At 51.0% G+C, this 21,797-nt stretch overlaps 1 protein-coding gene and 1 long non-coding RNA gene across 6 annotated transcripts in view; one reads left to right on the top strand and one right to left on the bottom strand.

The window, feature by feature from the left end:
• CCDC60 (coiled-coil domain containing 60) overlaps window positions 1-4,923 on the top strand; it is a 190,618-nt gene extending 185,695 nt beyond the window's left edge. Inside the window, exons 12-14 of one of the 2 annotated variants that reach the window (XM_051826621.3) lie at window positions 941-1,072; window positions 3,445-3,634; window positions 4,569-4,923. In XM_051826621.3, the coding sequence (XP_051682581.3) occupies window positions 941-1,072; window positions 3,445-3,634; window positions 4,569-4,670 (424 nt within the window). In that variant the 3' untranslated portion in view covers window positions 4,671-4,923. The remainder of the gene's footprint in view (window positions 1-940; window positions 1,073-3,444; window positions 3,635-4,568) is intronic. The other variant, XM_089323258.1, reaches the window with a different exon arrangement.
• Window positions 1-18,842, bottom strand: LOC149119846 (uncharacterized). 4 transcript variants are annotated; one of them, XR_016227236.1, is made up of 5 exons: window positions 17,559-18,842; window positions 12,517-12,637; window positions 2,338-2,432; window positions 752-1,007; window positions 1-294 (listed from the first exon to the last, which is right to left on the bottom strand). It is a non-coding gene; the product is annotated as an uncharacterized LOC149119846 (long non-coding RNA). The 4 variants fall into 4 exon arrangements; XR_016227235.1 differs by having other exon boundaries at window positions 752-934; window positions 17,353-18,842; XR_016227234.1 differs by having other exon boundaries at window positions 17,353-18,842.
• Window positions 18,843-21,797: the final 2,955 nt, after the last annotated feature.

The raw sequence follows: 21,797 nt of genomic DNA on the forward strand, positions 1-21,797 counted from the left end.
TACCCCTTCCCGCAAGAGACATCCCCCCGGGCCCTACCGTGTGTTCCCTCAGCACGAGCTGCTGGGGCTGCAACAGGGCAAGAGGCACTTACAGTCTCCTGCAAATAGGGGCAGAAGCAAAATACCAGCACCTACAACCATGCGGGCACCAGTTAGAACTGCCGTGCCAGGAGGAGGTGGGCACGAACCTAGTTGAGGTGGGAGGATTTCCAAGGAGGGTACTTGCAGAGGAGCTGGGACCGTGATGGGCAGGGTGAACGTTGTTCCAAGCAGAGGAGCAGCGCATCCAAAGTCCTACAGTGGAAAAGGAACCCGGGGCACCTCAAGAAGAACGAGTGGTGGCAGTGAAGGCTGCCTCTCACACGGTCACAAATGCAGGCTCCAGGGCTTGGACCTGTTTTCAAAGCTTCAGCAGGCCCCCGGAAGCTTTTCCCTTCTACCCCGACAGCCCGATAGAACGCGGGCTAGGACAGCGAACGGCTGACTACAGCGTCCACCTGTCCCCGTGAACCCACCTCCCCGGAGGAGGGAGCATCACCATCCCCCGTGTAACAGGTGGGACACGTGTGTGAACATGGTCAGAAGCAGAGGGAGGAAGACAGAGAGGTTCGATTTAGCAAGAACAGTGTTTCAGGACCCTGGAGAGCTATGCAGTGGATTTTGAAATCCACACTTTCCGTGGCACGCATTTTCCATCCACGTTGAAGACTCCTTCAATGCATGGATTTGAAATCTTTGCACCAAAATAAACTTTTAATTCCTTCTCCCTGAACTTGTCCAATTCCCCTCTGTCATCTTGGTGCAAAGGCCAGATGGTGAAGAGCAGCTGAGAGGTCGACAAGGACCTCTGGAGGCTGAGGAGAGTGTTTAGGTGAGCAATCTCTGGGGGCAGCTGGGATGGCCAAAGGAGGGGGACCCAACTCCTCTTACAACCCTGTAGGCGCCAAGAAGAGAGAGGTCTCCAGAAGTTCGATTCTTTTGTGCTCGTCTCAAACTTTCAAAAGGATCTGGCGAAAATGAGACATCAAGTAGCGGTCATAAAGGGGGACGCAGAGGAAATCGCAGACCACTGGTAAGGGTCCCGAGAACCAGGCGAGACGATCCCCGAAAGGGGCAGGGGATTGCAGTGGATTCCGTAGACAGCATCACCCAAAAACCGCCACTGGCCACCAGCAGGCCCCCATGACCAGGCCAAATCCAGAGCAGTCGGGCAGGAACAGCCACGTTGTTAAACTGTGGATAACCCTGTCCACGGTGTTCTCCATACTTGTGTTCTGTTCAATTCAGATCCACAGCTAAGGACCACCCTGCCCACCCACTGGGTGAGGCTCACCAACACAAAATTCCCCATGGATTTTTAGGTCTGTGGGGTGATCCGCTCATTTCCTCTCACGTTTAATCCCTAAAGGATGCCTGGGCATGTATATCCTAGGGCCACTGTGCCTCATCCCAAGGGTGGTAACAAAGTAACAACACTATGCAGCCCTAATTGAGTGACTGGTGGATGGCAGGTGCTACCTGAGGAACTTCCATTAATTATCTAGTTCATCCCATACCAGAAGAAATCCTCAGGGCATACAATGCAACCCCTATTTCACAAACAGGAAAACAGATAACTTGTCCAAGATCACTTCCATAGCAAATGGTGAATTTAGGATGTAGACCCCCACCTGACCCCAGTCTGTATGCTCACTTGCAAGAATATAGCATTGAAGTCCCATGAGCTGTGCTGTCCCCATCCTAACAGCGGAAGATGACAAAGCCCAAAAGGTGTGTCCAGAATCCCTTCCGTGACTATAGTACCACGGGATGGGAGCTTCAAGCCAGTGCCTGGGTTCCTGGCGGGGTGGTGGGACCTTCCCCACTGCCTCTCCCTCACAGAGCAATCCTCCTCCCAACACCCACCCTGAGGCTCTCAGGGGCAAGGGGTCTTCTGTGACCCCTCTCCCCTCCTTGGGAGGGAAGTGGATGTCAGGCAGGGGGAGAAAAGTCATAAACTAGCCACATAGGAGTATCGCAGTGGGAGATGAACACTGGCCCTCCACGGTGGGCTTCAACCCATCCTCTAGGAGTTGAATTTCCAGCATCTTCCTGGGGGGAGCGGTTGTCCTCTGTAGCGACATGAAAACCTAGGCAGACACACCCAGCCTAATGTGACGCCCAGTCCTAATTCTTCATCCATCCAGTTACTCACTCAGTCCTTCAAGTAGTAACTGTTGTGCACCTGCTATGAGTCAGCAGATTTCTCATACTATGGATACTCAGTAATTCAGACAAGGTCCTGATCCCATGGGGATTTCATCCTAAACCAGGAGATATAAATACGTAAATACCTACCATAAAAGTTAAGCAGTAGGAGTAGCCAGAGATGGATGATGAAGGATCAGTATCTTCAAAATTTTCCCACAATGGGCACAGACCCAGGGTTACTTCTAAAAGCCCATGGAAAATAGAATTAAAAGATAAGTTTAGATCCAGGCATGGTTTTTTCATAATACACATTTTCCATGGAATTTTTGAATATCCCTTGGGGTTGAGTGGACACTTTTTCTAACAAAGTTATGTTTCATTTATTTATCTGAAAGGCAGAGACAGAGCAGGCATTCCCATCTGCAGGCTTACTCCCCTTCCCCAATCTCACAATGGCATTTGGGAGCCAGAGTGTCAACCAGGGCTCCCCCGCAAGTGAGTAGGACACTTACACAAGCCATCACAGCTGCCTCCCAGGGTGAGCATCAGCAGGAAGCTGAACAGCAGAGCCAGAGCTCACACCCAGGTACTCCGACTCGGATGCAAGCATCCCAGCTGCATCTTAGCCACTATGCAAAATACTGGTCACTTTTCTTTAAGGAAATGTTATTCCCTGCCCAAAGCCTTGATCACATCTGACCCATCCATGGAGGCAGGTTAGTACCTGCCTGTTCCCACCTCTCCAGGCTGGGGTCCTGTTGCGATGCTGGAACACACTGAGCTGTCAGGGACATGGGAAAACACGCACCCACGTCCTCTTCCACGGGCCAACCTCCCGCATCCCCTGCATGTAATCCACGTGCAGCCCTCTTCCACGGGCCAACCTCCCGCATCCCCTGCATGTAATCCACGTGCAACCAGCCTGGTTAACTCTCAGAAGGGAAGCTACAATCCCAACATCCCTTCCTTGCATCTAGCTTTTCCCACTCCCTGCATGAAATAAAGCCAAGTGCATCCCTTGAAAGCACACCCTCAACACCGAATGGACACAAGTCACACTCCAGCATTTCCTAACCCCTACAGACAAAGTCCTGCCCCTCCCTGTGCCCTCACGAGCTGGGGCAGGGGGAAAGTTCCCAGGGAGAGATGCACGCTGTCCTTGCAGACACAGAACGCAGAGGTGGAGGGCGCAGGCAGCCCAGACCCATCTCCCACAGCTCCCTAACCGGCCCCCCTTCCTCTTTGGGATCGAAGGTACTTTGACCTCCTGTCTAAGCTCCCCGAGGACCTGAAGAACTTCCTCCCCGCCAAGAAGGTCCTGCTGAAACTGCAGAAGTTTGGGGAGAACTTGGACCTGAGGATTCGGCCCCACATCCTCTTGAAGGTGCTGCAGGAGCTGAGAGTCTGGGAGCTGTGCTCCCCCGACATTGCCGTGGCCATCGAGGTCAGCCCCGTGCCCCTTCCCCCACACAATGCCCACATCCAGTCATCTCTCAGCACCCAGGCACTGGTCAAGTGACCTTGGCCATGGGCCTCCATGTCTCAGAGATGTTCTATTCTATGCAAACGGCACCCACTGGAAACCCAGAGACTTTGGCCAATCATAGGAAGGTGCTCCCTGCACCTTGCTACCAGAATGTGGTCCAAGGGCCAACAGCATGAACCTGGCTCCCTGGGGAACTTGTAAGAAAAGCAGAAGCCCCAGCTTCAAGCCCTATCTCCCCAGCACGGGACTTGCAGGGCAATAGGGCCACAGGTGTTCTGTCCACACGATAAAGTTTGAGGTGCTCCGGTTTAACGTAAGTTAGCTCACCTCCTCGGACTGGGGCGAACTGGAGAACGTGGCTTTGAAGTTGAGGCCTAAGCAACGTGAAGACAGCACTAGGAAGAGAAAGGGTCAAAAACAGGACACGTGTCGAGGTTATAGGGCAGGACCCAACCGGGTGAGAGAAACACAGTGGCCGGCAGTGGGTGTGGAAGAAGTGAGCAGGGAGGTGCGTGGGTCCCCACGGGCTGGAGAGGCCGGTGTGCACAGACCCTGGTAGAGCAGGGCCAAGAGTTAGGTCTTCATCTCTGAGTGGTTCACCCTCATGAGAGGAGGTCCCAGGACTCTGTCCCCTCCGGCCGTGCAGCAAAGACTCCTGGCTGTAAGATGTTAGCCGATACTGATGAGGTCCCTTCCTTAATTCTATAACATCTGTGCATCCTAGTAGAGCTTCCAGTGCCTCCGGCTAAAGGGACCCCTGGAGTTCCCAGCCTGGGACAGGCCACAGAGCTGTCAGCATGGGTGGATTTCCAAACAATCTTGCACTGAACTAAGCTTACCTTTCAACTCCATTTTCCATAAACTTTTTGAACACCCTGTGTTTGTCCCACAGTTTGTACGGGAACACATCATCCATATGCCTCAAGAGGATTACATCAGCTGGCTCCAGGGCCGGCTCAGCACGCCCATCAGGCCCCACAGCACCCTGGCGTAGCCTGAGCCTGGGTCCACCAGCTGTCCCCGAGGGGAGAGGGCCAATCGACACCATGTCCCTGCCTCCACCTGCCCCCACGACGTGTCCATCACGATGCAGAAGGAGCACCTGGAAGTTGGATCCTGCCTTGCCTCCCCCACCACACCCCTGTTCTTCCTGTGGGCCAGGCCTGACGCCAAATCCCTTCTCAGGATCCCTCCACCCTGGTCCTCCCTCTCAGATTCTGAATAAAGTCGAGCCGAGTTTGATATCACCCCGGAGTTTGGGTGCAGTATTCAGATCCTATCAATAGGGACAGTCCCCACCCATCGAGCCTCTGCTACGCAGCCAGACTCCTCCCATAGAAGATCACCTAAGTCTCCAGCGCACGTTGTTAAGCTGGTACTGCTGTCATCCCCATCTCACAGCACTGAAACTGCAGCGTTGTTCCTCAACATTATATGTGCTTCCTGGATGGATGGATGTGTAGGTGGAGGGATGGGTGGATGGGTGGATGGGTGGATGGCTGGCTGGGTGGGTAGGTGGGTGGAGGGATGGGTGGAAGGGCCATTACCCATCTAGGCAACAAGGTACAAGATGTACAAGAAAATCCCAACAGTGGAAGTGCTCACAGATTTTCTGGTGGTCTTGGTTACACAGGGAAGCTTACCTCCCTGTCATCCCCAAACACGTGAGTGTTCTTTGCCTTTGAAACCCTCACCTCCTCTTGGTCTTAAGCCCACCTAGCTCTCATATTTGCGGAGCTGTGGTCATGTCAACTCTCAAGTGATTGCTGAGCGGAATAAACCATTGAGAAACTGGTCTTAATCTGCTGTTATGCCCAGATTATCATGGTATTCACGTAGGGGGCTTCCATCTCTCTCCGTAATTCCAAAGTGGTGAGGAGAGTTGAATAGGAAACACTGTTCAGTCTAAGCAGCATCTGCTCCATTCACCTATTCTGTCACTCACTCATCCAGCGCACATCGAGAGCCCAGGAGGCATTAGCCAAGTCCTGGGTGCCGAGAATGGAGCCGTGAACGAGGCAGGAAGGGTCTCTGCTCTCGTGGAGTTCACGTGGAGCTTGGCCAGCTAACGAGATGGGGTAGGGAACCCAGGGACTATACAACAGACGCATCTCTCCTCCAAGGTACCCTGTGGCTAACAAGATGTTTTGCCGAGCTATTCCAGGCATTAAGGTGTGATGCCATCTATGCAGAGACTGAAGGAGACCCTACACAGCCCTGTATTAAATGTAAATTTGAGTGAAGGGTAGCAGAGAAGGAGCAGAGCCAATTTAAGAAAAAAGAATGGAGAGAGAAATGCGAAGGAGGGCGAGCAGGAGGAGGAGCCCGCGAGTGAGTAGAGACCTTGGGAGAGAGGTTTCTGCTGAAAGGCTGGCCAAACGACCTCTAAGAAATACGATGCCAACACCCACATCCCTCCATCACCTTGAACTTCAGCGATTCCTGCCACATGCCCAAGTGTCCTCCATAAGCAGCATTTTAAAGAAATAAGGAAGCGGCACTGTGTTTTCCCTCTGGGTTGCTTGGGGGCAAATAGAGGGCTTTGAGGGATGTGGACCCCAACACACTACCGAGCTCTGAAGCACAGGAGGCCAAGCTAGAGAGACCAGGATCACATGAGCTCTCCAGAATGCAGACCTGGGACGGACACTTGGCTTCCCACCAGACGTGGGATGGGGACTCTACCAGGGTGACCCATGTCTCAAGTGACAGGCAACCATCAAAGCTGACATCTCATGACACTGGCCAGTCAGTGCAGCAGTGCCCAATTAAAGCAGGCACAGGAAGATTGCAGGGGGCGGGGGGAGGGAGCACCGACTCATACTTGAGATGTCTGGGGAGACTTTCAAGGAGAAGGAATGGAACTAAGGGAAGCAGGACCTTGCCAAGAAGGGCATCCAGGTGAGGAACAAGGGGAGAATTTCCAGGTAGAACAGCTTGTGCAAAGGCCCAGGGGCAAAGAGAAGCTGATTTATCATTTAAACATGAGCCCAGCTGGACTTTAGTTCAGATTGGAAGGATAAAGAGGGCAGGGTGGGGCTGCTGCCTGCAGTGCCAGCATCCCTTAAGGGCACCGGTTCAAGTCCCAGTGGCTCCTTTTCCGATCCAGCTCTTTGCTGTGGCCTGGGAAAGCAGAAGACAGCCCAAGTCTTTGGGCCCCTGCACCCACGCGGGAGCCCCAGAAGAAGCTCCTGGCGTTGGATCAGCTCAGCTCAGGCCATTGTGGCCACCTGGGAAGTGAACCAGCAGATGAAAGACCTCTCTAACCTTGCCTTTCAATAAATGTCTTTTTAAAAAAATTTAAAAAAAAAGGGGGGGGTAGGTTAAGGAGGGAGGCAGAAGTCAGGTTTTCAGATACCCTAGAAGGAGGCCATGTTATGAAACTTGAACTGTATCTTGCTGGCAGTAGAGAGCCATGGGAGGATTTTGAGCTGGGGAGTAATCAGATTTGCCTTCAAGAAAATAAATGAGGGTCAGCACTGTGGCGTAGCAGGTAAAGCCGTTGCCTGTAGTGCCAGCATCCCAAATGGGCACTGATTCGAGTCCCAGCTGCTCCACTTCCAATCCAGCTCTCTGCTGTGGCCTGGGAAAGCAGCAGAAGATGGCCCAAGTCCTTTGGCCTTTGCACCTGCATGGAAGACCCAGAAGAAGCTCCTGGCTCTAGATAAGCTCAGCTCTGGCCATTGCAGCCATTTGGGGAGTGAACCAGCAGATGGAAGATCTCTCTCTCTCTCTCTCTCTCTCTCTCTCTGCCTCTCTAACTCTGCCTCTCAAATAAGTCTTTCATAAAAAATGGCTACTGTGTGGGGTGCAAGGCAGGGTTTAGGGAGCTTGGGAGGCTGTGGCAGTGACTGTGGGGAGAGCAAGGTGGAACATCAGGGACAGGACACACACTAAAGAGAGGTAAAACTCAGCAGCCTTGGCCACGCTGGAGGTAGAAACGCGACGCCCCCCTCCCAAGGGTCAGAATGGCCAAAGAAGAGGCAGGAAGAGGAGAGATGAGAGGGGGCTCCAAGGGCAGAATCACAAATCATCAAGCAGCCGCTGACATTTCCAGACCCTATGCAAAATGCTTGACACATAGCATCTCCTGTCCCCTTAAACCTGCAAGGCAGGAGCTCTGAAGAGAGCATTGCCTTCACGTCCGGCCGACAACACGGTCCCCTCTGCACAGCGCTGCCCCCCGACCCCAGGAGGTCACCCAAGCTGCCATGCTTTTTGGAGCTGCACCACGGCGAGGAGGCTGTGTTTCAAACTCACATCTGCGGCTGCACACATGGTTTCCAAAGAGCCTTCTCCAGTCGGTCTCTTGACACAACATCCAAGGTGGGCAGGATTCTAATCTGCCTTTTGCATATAAGGCTATTGAGGCTAAAGGTCGTTTGCTGACAGTCACACGATAGGTGAGTGACAAGGGCAAGTCGAGAACAAGATCTGTCTATCCAGGGCAAGACCCTGAAATCCGGAGACCTACTCCTCCCTGGCGCCAGGCACTTTCTGAGCCCGTTTCTAAGAGGTATACCGCCATCAAGTGGTCCCTGTTAGTATTACCTCCCCACTGTGCCCTCCAACAAAACGTAACCCACCTGTCACGAAGAAGGTAAGAAGTAGCCACAGTAAGAAAACAAGAAGTATTTACTCAATTAAGAGAACACCTTTTACTACTAAAATAGCTCTGAGATCAGAGGGAGGCAACACATGGCCTCTGAGCTCCCAGTCTCAAAGACAGAGGGAGGAACCTCTTTGCTGTGAACGCCTTCATCAGAACCCTGACTGAGCACCTACTATGTGCCAAGCCTGCTCCAGGTCCCAAGGAGTCACTGTCCCATGCCCCTGACCAGACCATCTGAGTGGCTATCATGAGCGTTTTAAAAACCACACATGGGGACCAGCACTGTGGCACAGTGGGTTAAGCTGCAGCCTGGGATGCCAGCATCCCACTTCGTAGCACTGGTTCATGTCCCAGCTGCTCCACTTCCAATCTGGCTCCCTGCTAATGTGCCTGGAAAGTAGCAGAAGATGGCCCAAGTGCTTGGCCCCCTGATAATCACATGGGACCAGGATGGAGTTCTGGGGTCCTGGCTTCAATCTGACCCAGTTCCAGCCATTGTGGCCATTTGGGGAGTGAACCACCAGCTGAAGATCCCTCTTTCTCAGCCTTTCAAATAAAAATAAATCTTAAAAAAAGGGGCCGGTGCCATGGTACACTTGGTTAATCCACCGCCTAGGGCGCCAGCATCCCATACAGGCACCAGGTTCTAATCCCAGTTGCTTCTCTTCCAGTCCAGCTCTCTGCTGTGGCCCGGGAGTGCAGTGGAGGATGGCCCCAGTGCTTGGGCCCTGCATCCACATGAGAGACCAGGAAGAAGCACCTGGCTTCTGGCTTCGGATCAGCACAGACAGATTTGGGGAGTGAACCAATGGAAGGAAGACCTTTCTGTCTCTCTCACTGTCTAACTCTACCTGTCAAATTTTTAAAATCTTAAAGAAAAAACACTAGGGGCCAGCACTGTGGTGTAGTGGGTAAAGCCGCCACCTGCATCCCATATGGACACCTGTTCAAGTCCCACCTGCTCCACTTCCCACCCAGCTTTCTATTAATGTGCCTGGGAAAGCAGTGGAAAATGTCCTGACTGCCTGGACCCTGCACCCCTGTGGGAGACCCAGATGAAGCTCCTGGCTCCTTGCTTCAGCCTGGCCCAGCCCTGACCATTGTGGCCATTTGGAGAGTGAACCCATGCATAGAAGATCTTGCCCTCTCTGCCTCTGCTTCTCCAAGTCTTTCAAATAAATAAAAAATCTTTAAAACAAAACCACTATTTTTGCTCTAGAGAACCTTTTCAGTAAACAGCCAGATAGTAAATATCTTGAATTTTTTATATACAGTTTTTAAAAGTATTATTTAAAAGAGCATGGGGTGGGGAGAGAGAGAATGCACTTTTTTTAAAGATTTATTCACAGAGAGAGGGAGGGAGGTCTTCCATCCAATGGTTTCCTCCTCAGATGGCCGCAATGGCCAGAACTGCACCAATCTGAAGCCAGGAGCTTCCTCTGGGTCTCCCACATGGGTACAGGGGCCCAAGGACCTGGGCTATCTTCTACTGCTTTCCCAGGCCACAGCAGAGAGCTGGATTGGAAGTGGAGCAGCTAAGACTTGAATGGGTGCCCCAGTATGGGATGCTGGTGTCACAAGCTGCAGTTAACCCATTGTGCCGCACACAGGCCCCATGGAATCCCTGAAGGGTCAAGGCCATCTTAGAAGTGGCACAAAGACAGATCCCAGGTCGGATCTGGGGGAGATGTCATGGTTTGTTGGTCCCTGCTAGAGGTGAAAATAGTACAGTGAGTATGTAGACCAAGGGGTTTTCTGCTCTCTTCCTAAAAGTTCTTGTCTGTTTTTGTGAAAAAAAAGAATGGCTACAAGGGGCAATCTTCTAGCAATGCAGAAAGATCCAAGTTAAACATCAAGTATCCCACCCACTTCCAGACCACAGGCCAGTTGAGAGGCAGTGACACTGTACCTGGGAGCTTGTGTCTTTCCAACGCTATTCTTTGCCAGTACAAGCCAAAAAAAAAGTTAATTAAAAGGAAGCACTTATTGTGTGCTTACTGCATTGTTCTAAGTGCATGCTGATCTTAGTTTATTCTCACATTTCTATGAGGTAGGTATCCCTGTGACCCCCACTTTGTAGGGGAAAGCTGGGTGCAGATAAGTTGAGAAGCCTGCCCAAGGATGCCCGGCTTGGGGTGGTTCCCCGTTTCCTTTTAACAGACATAATGAGCTCCGTGTACAAACTTGCACATGAACTTGTTATGTTGGTGGTAATCTCTCATCCCAGCTCCCTATTTATAGGAAGGGGGAAAGTGGCTCAACTTTCCCACCTGCATCTTGAAACCAGCAACCAGATGTCACTCTCTGACCCAACATCACTTTTCATAGCTCTCAGCTCAGGCAAGACACGAATCAACAGCTACCACCAACAGTCAACGATGAAAATCTAGGATCAGGCATTTGTCCTAGCAGTGAAGAAACCAGTTAAAGGGCCAGAACTATGGCATAGTGGATAAAGCTGCCACCTGCAAAGCCAGCTTCCCATATGGGCACCGATTCAAGTCCCAGCTCCACTTCCAGTCAAGCTCCCTGCTAATGTGCCTGGGAAAGCAGGGGTAGATGGCCTGAGGCCTTAGGCCCTTGCACCCACGATGGAGACCCAGAGGAAGCTCTGGCTTTGGACCAGCCCAGCTCTGGCCATTGCGGCCATCTGTCTCTCCCCCTCAAGCCCTCTGTAACTCTGACATTCAAAGAAATAAATCAAAAAAAAAAAAAAAAAAAAACCAACAGCAGCCAGTTAAGACATCCGTATTCCACATCAGAGTCTGGGTTCAATCCCTGACTCTGGCTCCTGACACCAACTCAAGTAGACCCTTGGAGGCAGCAGTGACGGCTGAAGTTATTGGGATCCTGACACCCACATGGGAGACCTGGATTGTATTCCCAGCTCCCAGCTCCAATCCCAGCCCCAGCCATTGCAAGCATCTGGGGAATGAACCAGCAGGTGGGAGTGCTCTTTCTCGGTGTCTCTATCTCAACCTTTGTTTCTCTGCTTGTCAAATGAAAAAATTTTTTCCTAATAGGAAAAAATACACTTAATAAGTGTATGAAAAAAAGGAATTCAAACATAAGTTTATTTTTTAAACTAGAATTAAAGCAGAATAAAAGCCCAAGCTAATGCTAAGTCAATTCCTGTGTCACCATCCTCTTCCCTAAAACCACACATATTTAAGTCCCCAAGCCTCACCTGCATAGCCAAGGTGAAGTGTCCTTTCCTGTTCTGGGGTCCAGAGAGAGTCAAAGACGCCCCATGTGGCTAAGTTAGAGAAAGAATTTTTTTTTTTTTTTGACAGGCAGAGTGGACAGTGAGAGAGAGAGAGACAGAGAGAAAGGTCTTCCTTTTGCTGTTGGTTCACCCTCCAATGGCCGCCAGGGCTGGCGCGCTGCGGCCAGCACACCGCGCTGATCCGATGGCAGGAGCCAGGTACTTATCCTGGTCTCCCATGGGGTGCAGGGCCCAAGCACTTGGGCCATCCTCCACTGCATTCCCTGGCCACAGCAGAGAGCTGGCCTGGAAGAGGGGCAACCAGGAGAGAATCCGGCGCCCCAACCGGGACTAGAACCCGGTGTGCCAGCGCCGCAAGGCGGAGGATTAGCCTAGTGAGCTTCAGCGCCGGCCAAGAGAAAGAATTTAACACAGACATTTGCCAGGAGACCTTCTACCACCCTGGCAGTCTGAGATTATCGCTCTTGTTCCTACCACGGATATCAAACACGTGAAGCTAACCCAGGCCATGTGGCTTGCCCAAGTCATACACCTTCAAGCAATGAATCCAGCATCCAAATCATCATCTTGCGATTTTGCAGTATTTTTAAAACTACATTTCACTGCCTAGTTCTTGGGTTTTTGGCTAGAGGTTCCAGCTGGTCTTCTTTGGGCAGGAGTCAGAACCAGAGATTTAGTAATAGCAAAATTTTAAAAGCCATTCACACACTTCAAAGGATGTCCCTGTCCATTTGTACCCGTGATCTCCAAAGCAACCCCAAGGTTTGCAAAGCAGAGCTCAGCACGTGTGCAGACATGACACGCTCGGTCACTTGGGACGTGGGTGTGGCTCTCCAACGCTCAAGCTTTCTCAGCCACACCCAGCATGGGGACTGAACACAGAAGGTACACTCCGAGCAACCTGGAGAGGTCCTGAGCTCTCGTCTCAGAGTGGCTCCCCCAGCTGAGGCTCCACAGGGCAAGCATGCATCTGCTCTCTGTCGAGGTATTCTCAACACTTACCATAGGGCTCCTGGAGTCACCTGAACGGATGGGTGGTTGTACAGGTACATAGATGGATGGATGGACGATTGTGAGTTAACCAAGATGAGCCATCAGTGGTCTCCAGATCCCCACTACTTTCCTGGAAAGAGAGATTCAGGAGGCTTGCACATACGTTGAAACTGCCATCCTAGTGGTATCAGAAATAAGCTCACAGTTGAGAGCATTCTAAAGCAAAACCAGCAGAGACAGTTCCCGCAATGGCCTGCCAGGTTGTCAAGAATAAAGCTGAGTTGTTCCTTTTACCTTAGATGTATAAGTGTGAAAAACCTACTTTCAGAATTCAGGGGAAGTTTACCATTAAACATCACAGAATTAGGCTCCCTTGTTCTTGCCTTAAGCCAACAAATGCACCCCTATCCTTGTCCTAACTCACTCATCATGCTCTAACGGGAAGTCACTTGCCCTTTGAGACCATGTGGCCGACTCCGAACCCCCTTCCCCCATTCTTCCTTGGCTAGGAGTTCTGGCTTTGTTCCAGTGTCTTCCCTCCCCATATGTAAATCCTGATTGGTCCAAATCCACGTTAACTCCACTCTTGATGCCCGGATTGGTTTATAAATGACCACATGATCCAGATTTGCCAATAAGATGCAAGAAGCGGCTCCTGACAAAGCCTGCTTTCTTCTTAGAAATCATCCTCCTGGAGGTTGTCACATCTGCCCTGATTACTGAGTTTTTTCATGTGAGAATCAAGCCTCATCGTCCAAGGCAATCGAGTCTGGGTTTTCTGCCTCTTGATCCTGAAAGCACTCGATTACAGAAATACGGGATGACAGCATTCTCCCTTCTTCCTTAACCACCATCCCCTCTTGTAGCAGCCATTTGACTGACAACCCCCTCATCATCAATCTCAGAAAAGGCAAGATGTCATCATGCCAAAGGGAATCCAGGTCTGTTATGTCCAGGGCTGCACAAGGAGGCACGGTCAGCTCTGCCAAAGCCCTTCCCAAGATGTGAACCCTGAGGGTCACCGAGGACTTGGGAAGTAGGGATGAGGACCTGACCTTAATGGAGCAGAGAAATCTCCATCGCCAGCGTCCCAAGAATCTAGGATCAGAGATAAGCAAGGAACACTGGTGGTCAGAGATTTGCCACGTTGATTTCGAGAGTGTTCAGGGTTACAGGTGCGGGAAGGCAGTGACAAATAGTTTATGGTGATTGGACAGCAAATCCTGGAGGTAGCAAGTGGGAGAGAGGTGTGCAATTGGTGGGTAGGAGGCAGGCAGCCCATGGATGTTCAGAGTGCTTGAACCAAGTGAAACCTTGTCCTGTGGCAGAGTTTGAGTATGCACTGAGTGCTGACCATGAGCCAGGCCATGTGAGAGAGGTCAGGGGTGTAAAGACAGCCTGGACCCCCAGGAGTCTGCAGAAGGGCTAAGAGAGCAGGTTCACGAGTCGGATCCTCACATGTCCACACGAGCAGTGGGACTCCGAGAGGTATCCTCACTTCTGTGTAACTCATCTGTGAAACGGGGGCACCATCACACAGTGCACGAGGTGGCCTGGGTCACGCACCGAGTCCACAGTGAGACCTCGACGCTGCATTGGCTACAAACATGACGGCAGCTGCACCAGGGAAAGTGACGCAGATGGAGCACACGGAAAGCCACCTCCCCAGTCTGGCAAACCGAGGAAGGTGTGCCAGACGCATCAGACACAGGCAACACTTTTTTTTGACAGGCAGAGTTAGACAGTGAGAGAGAGAGAGAGAGAAAGGTCTTCCTTTACCGTTGGTTCACCCTCCAATGGCCGCTGCTGCCAGCGCATCACGCTGATCCAAAGCCAGGAGCCAGCTGCTTCCTCCTGGTCTCCCATGGGGTGCAGGGCCCAAGCACTTGGGCCATCCTCCACTGCACTCCCGGGCCACAGCAGAGAGCTGGCCTGGAAGAGGGGCAACCGGGACAGAATCCGGCGCCCCAACTGGGGAGACTAGAACCTGGGGTACCAGTGCCACAGGCGGAGGATTAGCCTAGGGAGCCACGGTGCCGGCCAAGACACAGGCAACACTCTTGCCATTACTGCCTCTGAGAACAGAAAGAGCTGATTTTTTTTTTTTTTTTTTTTGCCATTTTAAAATATAACCTTTATTGCTTTAGATGGTTTGATACAGAACAGCTTTCTTTTCATTCTGAATCTGGAAGTTCTATACAACTGAATACAAAGAGGAACAAAAAGTACCAAAACCAAACTTGTGATTCTCTGTTCATGTGGCATAAACCAGTTTTGTACATAACGTGTAACAGCAGTCTTTTAAGTTCCCTTTAGAAAAATATGAATTCTACACATTTATTATTGTTTCCTGTTTAATGCATGGGTTGAAATCAATAGGATCAACTTCCTTCTTGAAGAGAGAGGGGAGAGGAAAGAGACCTTTTGGCCTAGAGGTGAAGACACCTGCTTCCCACATCTTAATGCCTAGGTTCAAAACCCGGCTCCAGCACCCGATCCCAGCTTCCCACTAATGCGCTCCTTGGCAAGCAGTGGTAATGGCCCAAGTGACTGGGTTCCTGCCACCCTCCTGGGAATTCCACCCTCCCGATTCCCAACTCCTAGCTCCAGCCTGGCTCAGCCTCAGTGGTTGTAGATTGTTGGGAAGTGACCAGAGGACAGGAGCCCTCCCCCCACTTTCTGTGTATATGTGTGTGCGTGTGCCCATCTCTCAAGTTTAAAAAGTTTTTGAGGGTCCAGTGCTATGGTACAGCAGGTTAAAGCCCCAGCCTGCAGCACTGGCATCACATATGGAGGTGCTGGCTCAAGTCCCAGCTGCTCCACTTCTGATCCAGTTGCCTGCTAATGTGCCCTAGGAAAGCAGTGAAGGATGGCCCACACGCTTGGGCCCCTGCACCTGCATGGAGACCCCAAGGAAGCTCCTGGCTTTGGATCAGCTGAACTCCAGCCACTGTCACCATTTGGGGAGTGAACCCTTTGCCTCTGTCTCTACCTCTAACTCCTTCTTTCAAATAAATTTTTCAAAAAAAAAAAAAAAAGGCTTTTGAAGATCTGCTTGCAAAGCCTACGTCGCATGATCACATGCTGGCTGCAAATTAAAAGCTGAGAAAGCAAATAGCAGACTTTTTCAATGTTTATGCAGGGGGAATATTTATCTCATAGCCAAAGATTTCCAAGGAAAAGAGTTGTCAAATTTACATACACACACAGGTCTTCATGAGGGATTGCAAGGTACAACCAGGTGGGATCTTTAGCAGTCAACTTGGAAATGAACATTCCACCCTCATGAACAAGTTAACCCATCCACGGATCAACGAGTTGATGGACTAAAGGGTTATCTCAGGAAAGGGTCTGCTATAAAAGGCAGGCTGGCACTGTCTCGTGGATGCACCCCTCTCGCCAGGGGATGCCCTGGGCTGCCTAGGAACTCTATCGAGTCGCCATCAGCCAAAAGACCGTCACCTGACACAGCTCCTAAACCTTGGGTCTCCAGAACCATGAGCTGGATAAGCCTCTGTCCCTTATACACCTCCTGGTCAGTCACAGCGAAATACATCTTAAAAAGCTGTAATCCTAAGTCACACGCTCGCCTGAGTTCCACGAGTGGTCCCCTGGGGAATTACTGGCTAGTGGGAATCCCCAAAATGGGGCCAGTTGGTGGGAAATGCCGTTGGCCTGGGGTCTCCCACACGTGTGACTAGCAGGTCCTCTACCTGTGAAATACAGCCGAACTCTGGGGCCTCAGCTTCCCAGTTGCAGTTCAAGGACAAAGACGATGCCTGCAGTTGAGCCACTATCAAAAAAGTCTTCATGCAAAGGAAGAAAGCAGGTTGTCGGCGCCTGCCCACTCCCTCTTCCTGTAGCAACCCCTTCCCCATCTGCCATTCACCGTGGGTCCAGCAGTGCCTCAACCCTTGCGCTAGGTGTGCTCCTGCGACCAAGCCCTGGCCAATGCAAGTACCGTGCATCCCTGATCATAGCACAGGGTTCACGGAGGGCACCCAACCCCTGAACTTCCTCAGGACTGGAATCAGGTACAAGGAACTCTTTCCTCTGCAATTACTGACAGTGAGCACGAAACAGTCGTGGGGCCTCTAGAAGCCGCCCGCAGGGAGATGCGACCAACAGAGAGGACAACAAATCTGGGAGCAGAAGATCACAGCTTGGTGACATCTTTGAGCCACTGGATCAATCCAGATTTAGCACTGTTCAGTGATGGAAGCTAACGAATTCTCTTTTTCTGCCTAAGTCCGAATCAATTTGATTTTCTTCACTTGCAACAGAACAATTCCTAATTAATGCAGCAGAAGAGAGAACGGGGACCCATGCACAAGCACAACTAAGATCTAGACACTCATGAGGGCAGCCCCGTCCTCTCTCAATGGAGCTGGCAAGGCAGTGAAGGAAGACACATCCGATACACCATGCAGATAAAGCAGAGAGAAAATCCCGAGTTAAACCCACAGCATCCGCCAAGAGCTAAGGGGAAGACTACAAACACAGATGCGTCATCACTCGGCTTTTCGGCAAGTGTGAAAGTGCCAATTTGAACTTAAAAAGAGCTTGAAACAAATGCAAGGTGGGGATTGCTGTGGGAGCCAACCCCCAGGTATCAGCTGCTGTATGAGAAGGGGCCGAGGAAGTCTCCATGGAGGATGCTGGGGGGCTGGGGTGCAAGATGACCCACTGAGGGCAGAAGAAAACATCAGAACTTACAGCTCTAAGAGAAAAGTGTGTTTCAAGCTTTCCTAGTCACGTAGATGTGGATCGGCCCGGGTTCTTCACCCAGTCTACATTGAAACAGCACCAGTCAAGGCAAAAAACCCCAGAGAAGATAAGGGGTACCCGGTAAGGGATGACGTGGCTCTCTCGTCTTCTCAGCCTCAGCCTCACTTCCATAAACTGCGAAGCCTGTCCTTTGACTCTCACTCTAGATCAACCCCGTAGCATCGAGTGTGCCCAGGAGAGAGCATCGCTCCTGCTGTCTCCAGGGGTGCCTCTGGATACCCGAGGATGCTCCAGGCACTGCTGACAAACGCTCCTCTGGTTACCTCTTCCTCGGGTGTCCAGCCGCTCTCCCAGTAAAAACCGAGGCCTCTGGGAGGAAACCCACCAAGCTCTGGCAAAGCGAAAGTTTATATATACTCAACTCCTCATTCAACGCGCATGTCTGCAGCCGCTGAGACCACCAGGTGCCTTGAATTCATGAGCGTAAACAACACTGCAATGTTCTTTAGATCTACCTGCAAACTGGCTCTTCTGAGTACATTCTAATTCTCTCCCTGCTCCCCCCACCCCCCGCCCCACGTGATGACGAAGACGGTTGAGGCCTCAGGATATCAGAGAAGCAGGTTATTCACCCCAACCCGTATTGACTTGGACTGACACAGAACCCAGCCAGCCTGTTGGCTTGCATTTGTGAACAGTCCCAACTGGGAAAGGGGAAGACGAAAATGTACAAAATCAGGAGGTGTGACACTCTTCTCTTTCCACTAGAGCTTGCATGAAGATTTCGATACTCATCCAGCCACCTAGGGACACAGGACATGGGGCTTGCATTTGCAGACATTTTATTTACACTTTCTTATTTCATGAACCACTGACTGCTGAAAGCCTCCACTTTCCTCCTCATCTCTTGTTCAAGTTCGTGTTCTCCGTTTTCAGAAAACTCGCCAATGAAGCCTGGCAGGAGAGCTGAGACTGGCGAGGCAGGACATGGGCCAGGTGGCAACAGACTGAGCTCTCTCACGTTCTGGGAGCTGAGCTAGATTACAAGGGTCCACACCTACATTTCTACCAAGACTGGGCAAGGGGAGAGAGTGAACAAAACGAGGTGGGCGTCACAGCTCAGTTCTGCTCTTTGACAGGTGCTACCCCAGCCTTGGCCCTGGTGAAGCCAACAAATACAATAGAAACTGTGTTCCGAGTTTTGTATGAACCGTAGCAGGGTTGAGTTGAGCCCCTTCTAGATGAATCCTGGAGGTTATTAAAAGGAGGGGCCGGCACCGCGGCTCACTAGGCTAATCCTCCACCTGCGGCGCCGCCACCCCATATGGGCACCAGGTTCTAGTCCCGGTTGCCCCTCTTCCAGTCCAGCTCTCTGCTGTGGCCCGGGAGGGCAGTGGGGGGATGGCCCAAGTGCTTGAGCCCTGCACCTGCATGGGAGACCAGGAGGAAGCACCTGGCTCCTGGCTTCGGATCAATGTAGCGCCGGCCATAGCAGCCATTTAGGGAGTGAACCAACAGAAGGAAGACCTTTCTCTCTGTCTCTCTCTCACTGTCTATAACTCTACCTGTCAAATAAAAATTTTTAAAAAAAGGAGGAGGCACGCAAGTTGGGGCTCCGAAAAGGAATTTTCTAGGTGGAGGAAGAGCAGGAGAGCGGGGTTGGCGTTCCCAGCAGAGAAAGCCATTGAGCGAAAGCAGAGAGGCCCGGGCGGGGGTGGGGGCGGGGGCGGGGGCGGGGCGGAGACAGCAAGGGCATCAGAACTGGAGGGCTTACGGGCATCAGAACTGGAGGGCTTACGGGCAGGTCGTCTGGAAGCGTGACTTGGAACCACATCAAGAAGAACCTTACGGACTTTATCTTAGGAATAATGGAGAAGCCAGGATGCGTCTTAAAACATCAAAAGGCCTGGTGATATTTGCATTTCGGGAAGTCCATTTGCCTGTAGGGTACAGAAAGAGGTAGAGCTGAATCATCCAATGTGGTAGCCATTAGCCACGTGTGGGACTGAGCACTTGGGCCAGGGCCAGTTCAACCTGAGATATGCTGCAAGTCTAAAACACATGTGGGGCTTTGTAGCCTGACTATGAAAAAAAAATAGCATCTCCCTCTAATATTGTTTCCTATGGATTACATGCCAAAAGGATAATACTTAGGATAGATTGGGTTAAATAAAACATTGACTTCAAATTTCTCCTACTGTTTTTACTTTTTTTAATATTTATTTACTTGAAAGGGAGAGTTACAGAAAGGCAGAGAGAGAGACAAAGAGAAAGGTCTTCCATCAGCTGGTCCATTCTCCAAATGGCTGCAATGGCTGGAGCTGCACTGATCCAAAGCCAGGAGCCAGGAGCTTCTTCCAGGTCTCCCACGTGGGTGCAGGGGCCCAAGCACTTGGGCCATCTTCCACTGCTTTCCCAGGCCATAGCAGAGAGCTGGATCAGAAGTGGAGCAGCCGGGACTAGAACCGGCACCCATATGGGATGCCAGCACTGCAGACAGCGGCTTTACCCTCTATGCCGCAGCCCCCAACCCCTGCTTTTTACTTTTTTAATGTGACCAGCAGAAGATTTAAATGACATTTTGGGTCACATTATAATTCCATTGGACAGAACTGAGTTCCGGGGGCTGACACTGCAGGCAGAAAGCCAATGAGAGTTTGAGGAGAGCTCATGAGAGGATGGGGTCTGAATTGGGCAGGGAAGAAAGAGGGTCATAGGGAGAGATCGGCAGGCTTTTGTCCTTGGGTGTAGGGGCTGAGACCGCGGCTCTGGGATCGCACGGCCCACTTCAGGACGTAGCTCTGGCATTGCCCTGTTGGGTGGTGTTGGGCAAGTCTCCTAATCTGTCACTCGCATCTGAGCTTCCTCACCTGCACCATGTGGGTAGTCACAGCACCTGCTTCTAGACTCGGCCTGAGGATTAAATGCATTCTCACTGATTTTCATGCCTGACTGCACATTTGGATCAGCTAGGGAGTCTTCCACCCCCTAATGCCAATAGATTCTGATTTCATTGGTGCAAGGTGTGGCCCGAGCATCAAGGCGCCTTTAAATCACCCAGGTGTTTCTAATGTGTGGAAGTTTGGGAACCATTGAGCCAGAAAAGTATCCAGTAGTGCTTGCCGTTGTTATAGTGTCAACGCTTTGAATAATTCACAGTGTATCTAAAATGCACAATTAAGAGCCTACTATGTGCTGGTACATGCCACAGCAGAGACAGAATATCTTCCAAACTAATTCACAGAGCTCCCAGGGAACATCTGAACATGTCCTTCCCCGGTGAGTACACAGGAGCCAACTGGAGACCAAGTTTGGATGTGGTAACTCATTCAGCAGTTCTCGCTTTGTGAAGCCTCGGTTAGTGAGCGAGGGCGTGAGGGCAGCCCATTTCCCAAAACACTTCACTCCCACAGCAAGGCTTTAGTGCTTGGCAAGTCAGACGCAGAGTGCAATTAAGCCTTGGAGCTGTGCACTGAGAGTCTACAGTTGGAGCCAAATGGGAACGTAGTGAGGTGAGGCTCCACTGGGAGTCAGGAACACGCTGTCTGTGTTTCAGGTCCCACGCTGGAGACGCATCCTTAAGAACCGGGTAAACACGATGAAGGGGCTCCGGAACTCAGGTTGTCACCAGGAGGGCAGCATGTCTGAGCTTCATATGACGTTAAGCAAAAAAGTGCAAAGGTCAATGGCAGAATCAAAGCTGCATCCTTTCTCACTTGGTAGATTTGTATCCTTGTTCACCTTGTCTGCACATGCCATGGGTCCTGATTCAGACAGTAGTCACTGCTAGCATCTACTGGGCACTTACTATGTGTAAACATTTTACATGTAATTTGAATATTCATACAAACTCTATGAGAAAAGGGTCTTTATCAGCGTTTCATGATAAAAAAAAAAACTGAAGCTTAGGGAGGTGCAGTAGTTTGGTTGCAAGTAACAGAATTCCAGCTCAAACTAACATACTGTACAGAGGAATTCATTGAAGCAAGCAATAGAATGAAGACTTGAAACTTCAAGCTATGGGATGGACAAAGTATGTAGCTTTTTGTTGCAACTGGTACCAGGGGCTCTGTTTTTTCCCTCTGCCCCCTCCTCGCTCTCTGCTTCAGTCACACCCTATCCACCTTCTTACACGGCTGGAAACATGCCCTTGGGACTCCCAGGCTCTCGTCCTCTTTCCTGGTTTCAAAAATCCCAAGGGAAAATTCTGATCATCCCAGCTTGTGTTGGACGGCTGCCTTGGACCACAAAAAAAGTATCCAAAAGAGAAAGATCGTGGAAGAACATGGAGGCTCACTCAGATCGCCTGGCTTGGAGCTGGGGAGGAAAAAGGACATGATTTCCAGAACTGAAGAATGACCCATGCTGCCAGAAGGAAGGAAAAGCAACCTTTCGCAGCCCACTACCTCCAAGAATGGGAGCTAACGAGACTACCAAATGCAGAGGAAAGTCACTCTGCCTTGAAGTTGCTCCCCTCTGAAATTCTCAGAGCCTTTGAAGTTGAGATCACTCAGATGGATCAATCTAGTCCAGCATTAATTGAATTTTTGTGGTGTGCTGGC

The sequence above is a fragment of the Oryctolagus cuniculus genome, chromosome 21 (genome assembly GCF_051225735.1).
Source record: "Oryctolagus cuniculus isolate XC-2025 breed Fujian yellow rabbit chromosome 21, ASM5122573v1, whole genome shotgun sequence".
NCBI classification, from domain to species: Eukaryota; Metazoa; Chordata; class Mammalia; order Lagomorpha; family Leporidae; genus Oryctolagus; species Oryctolagus cuniculus.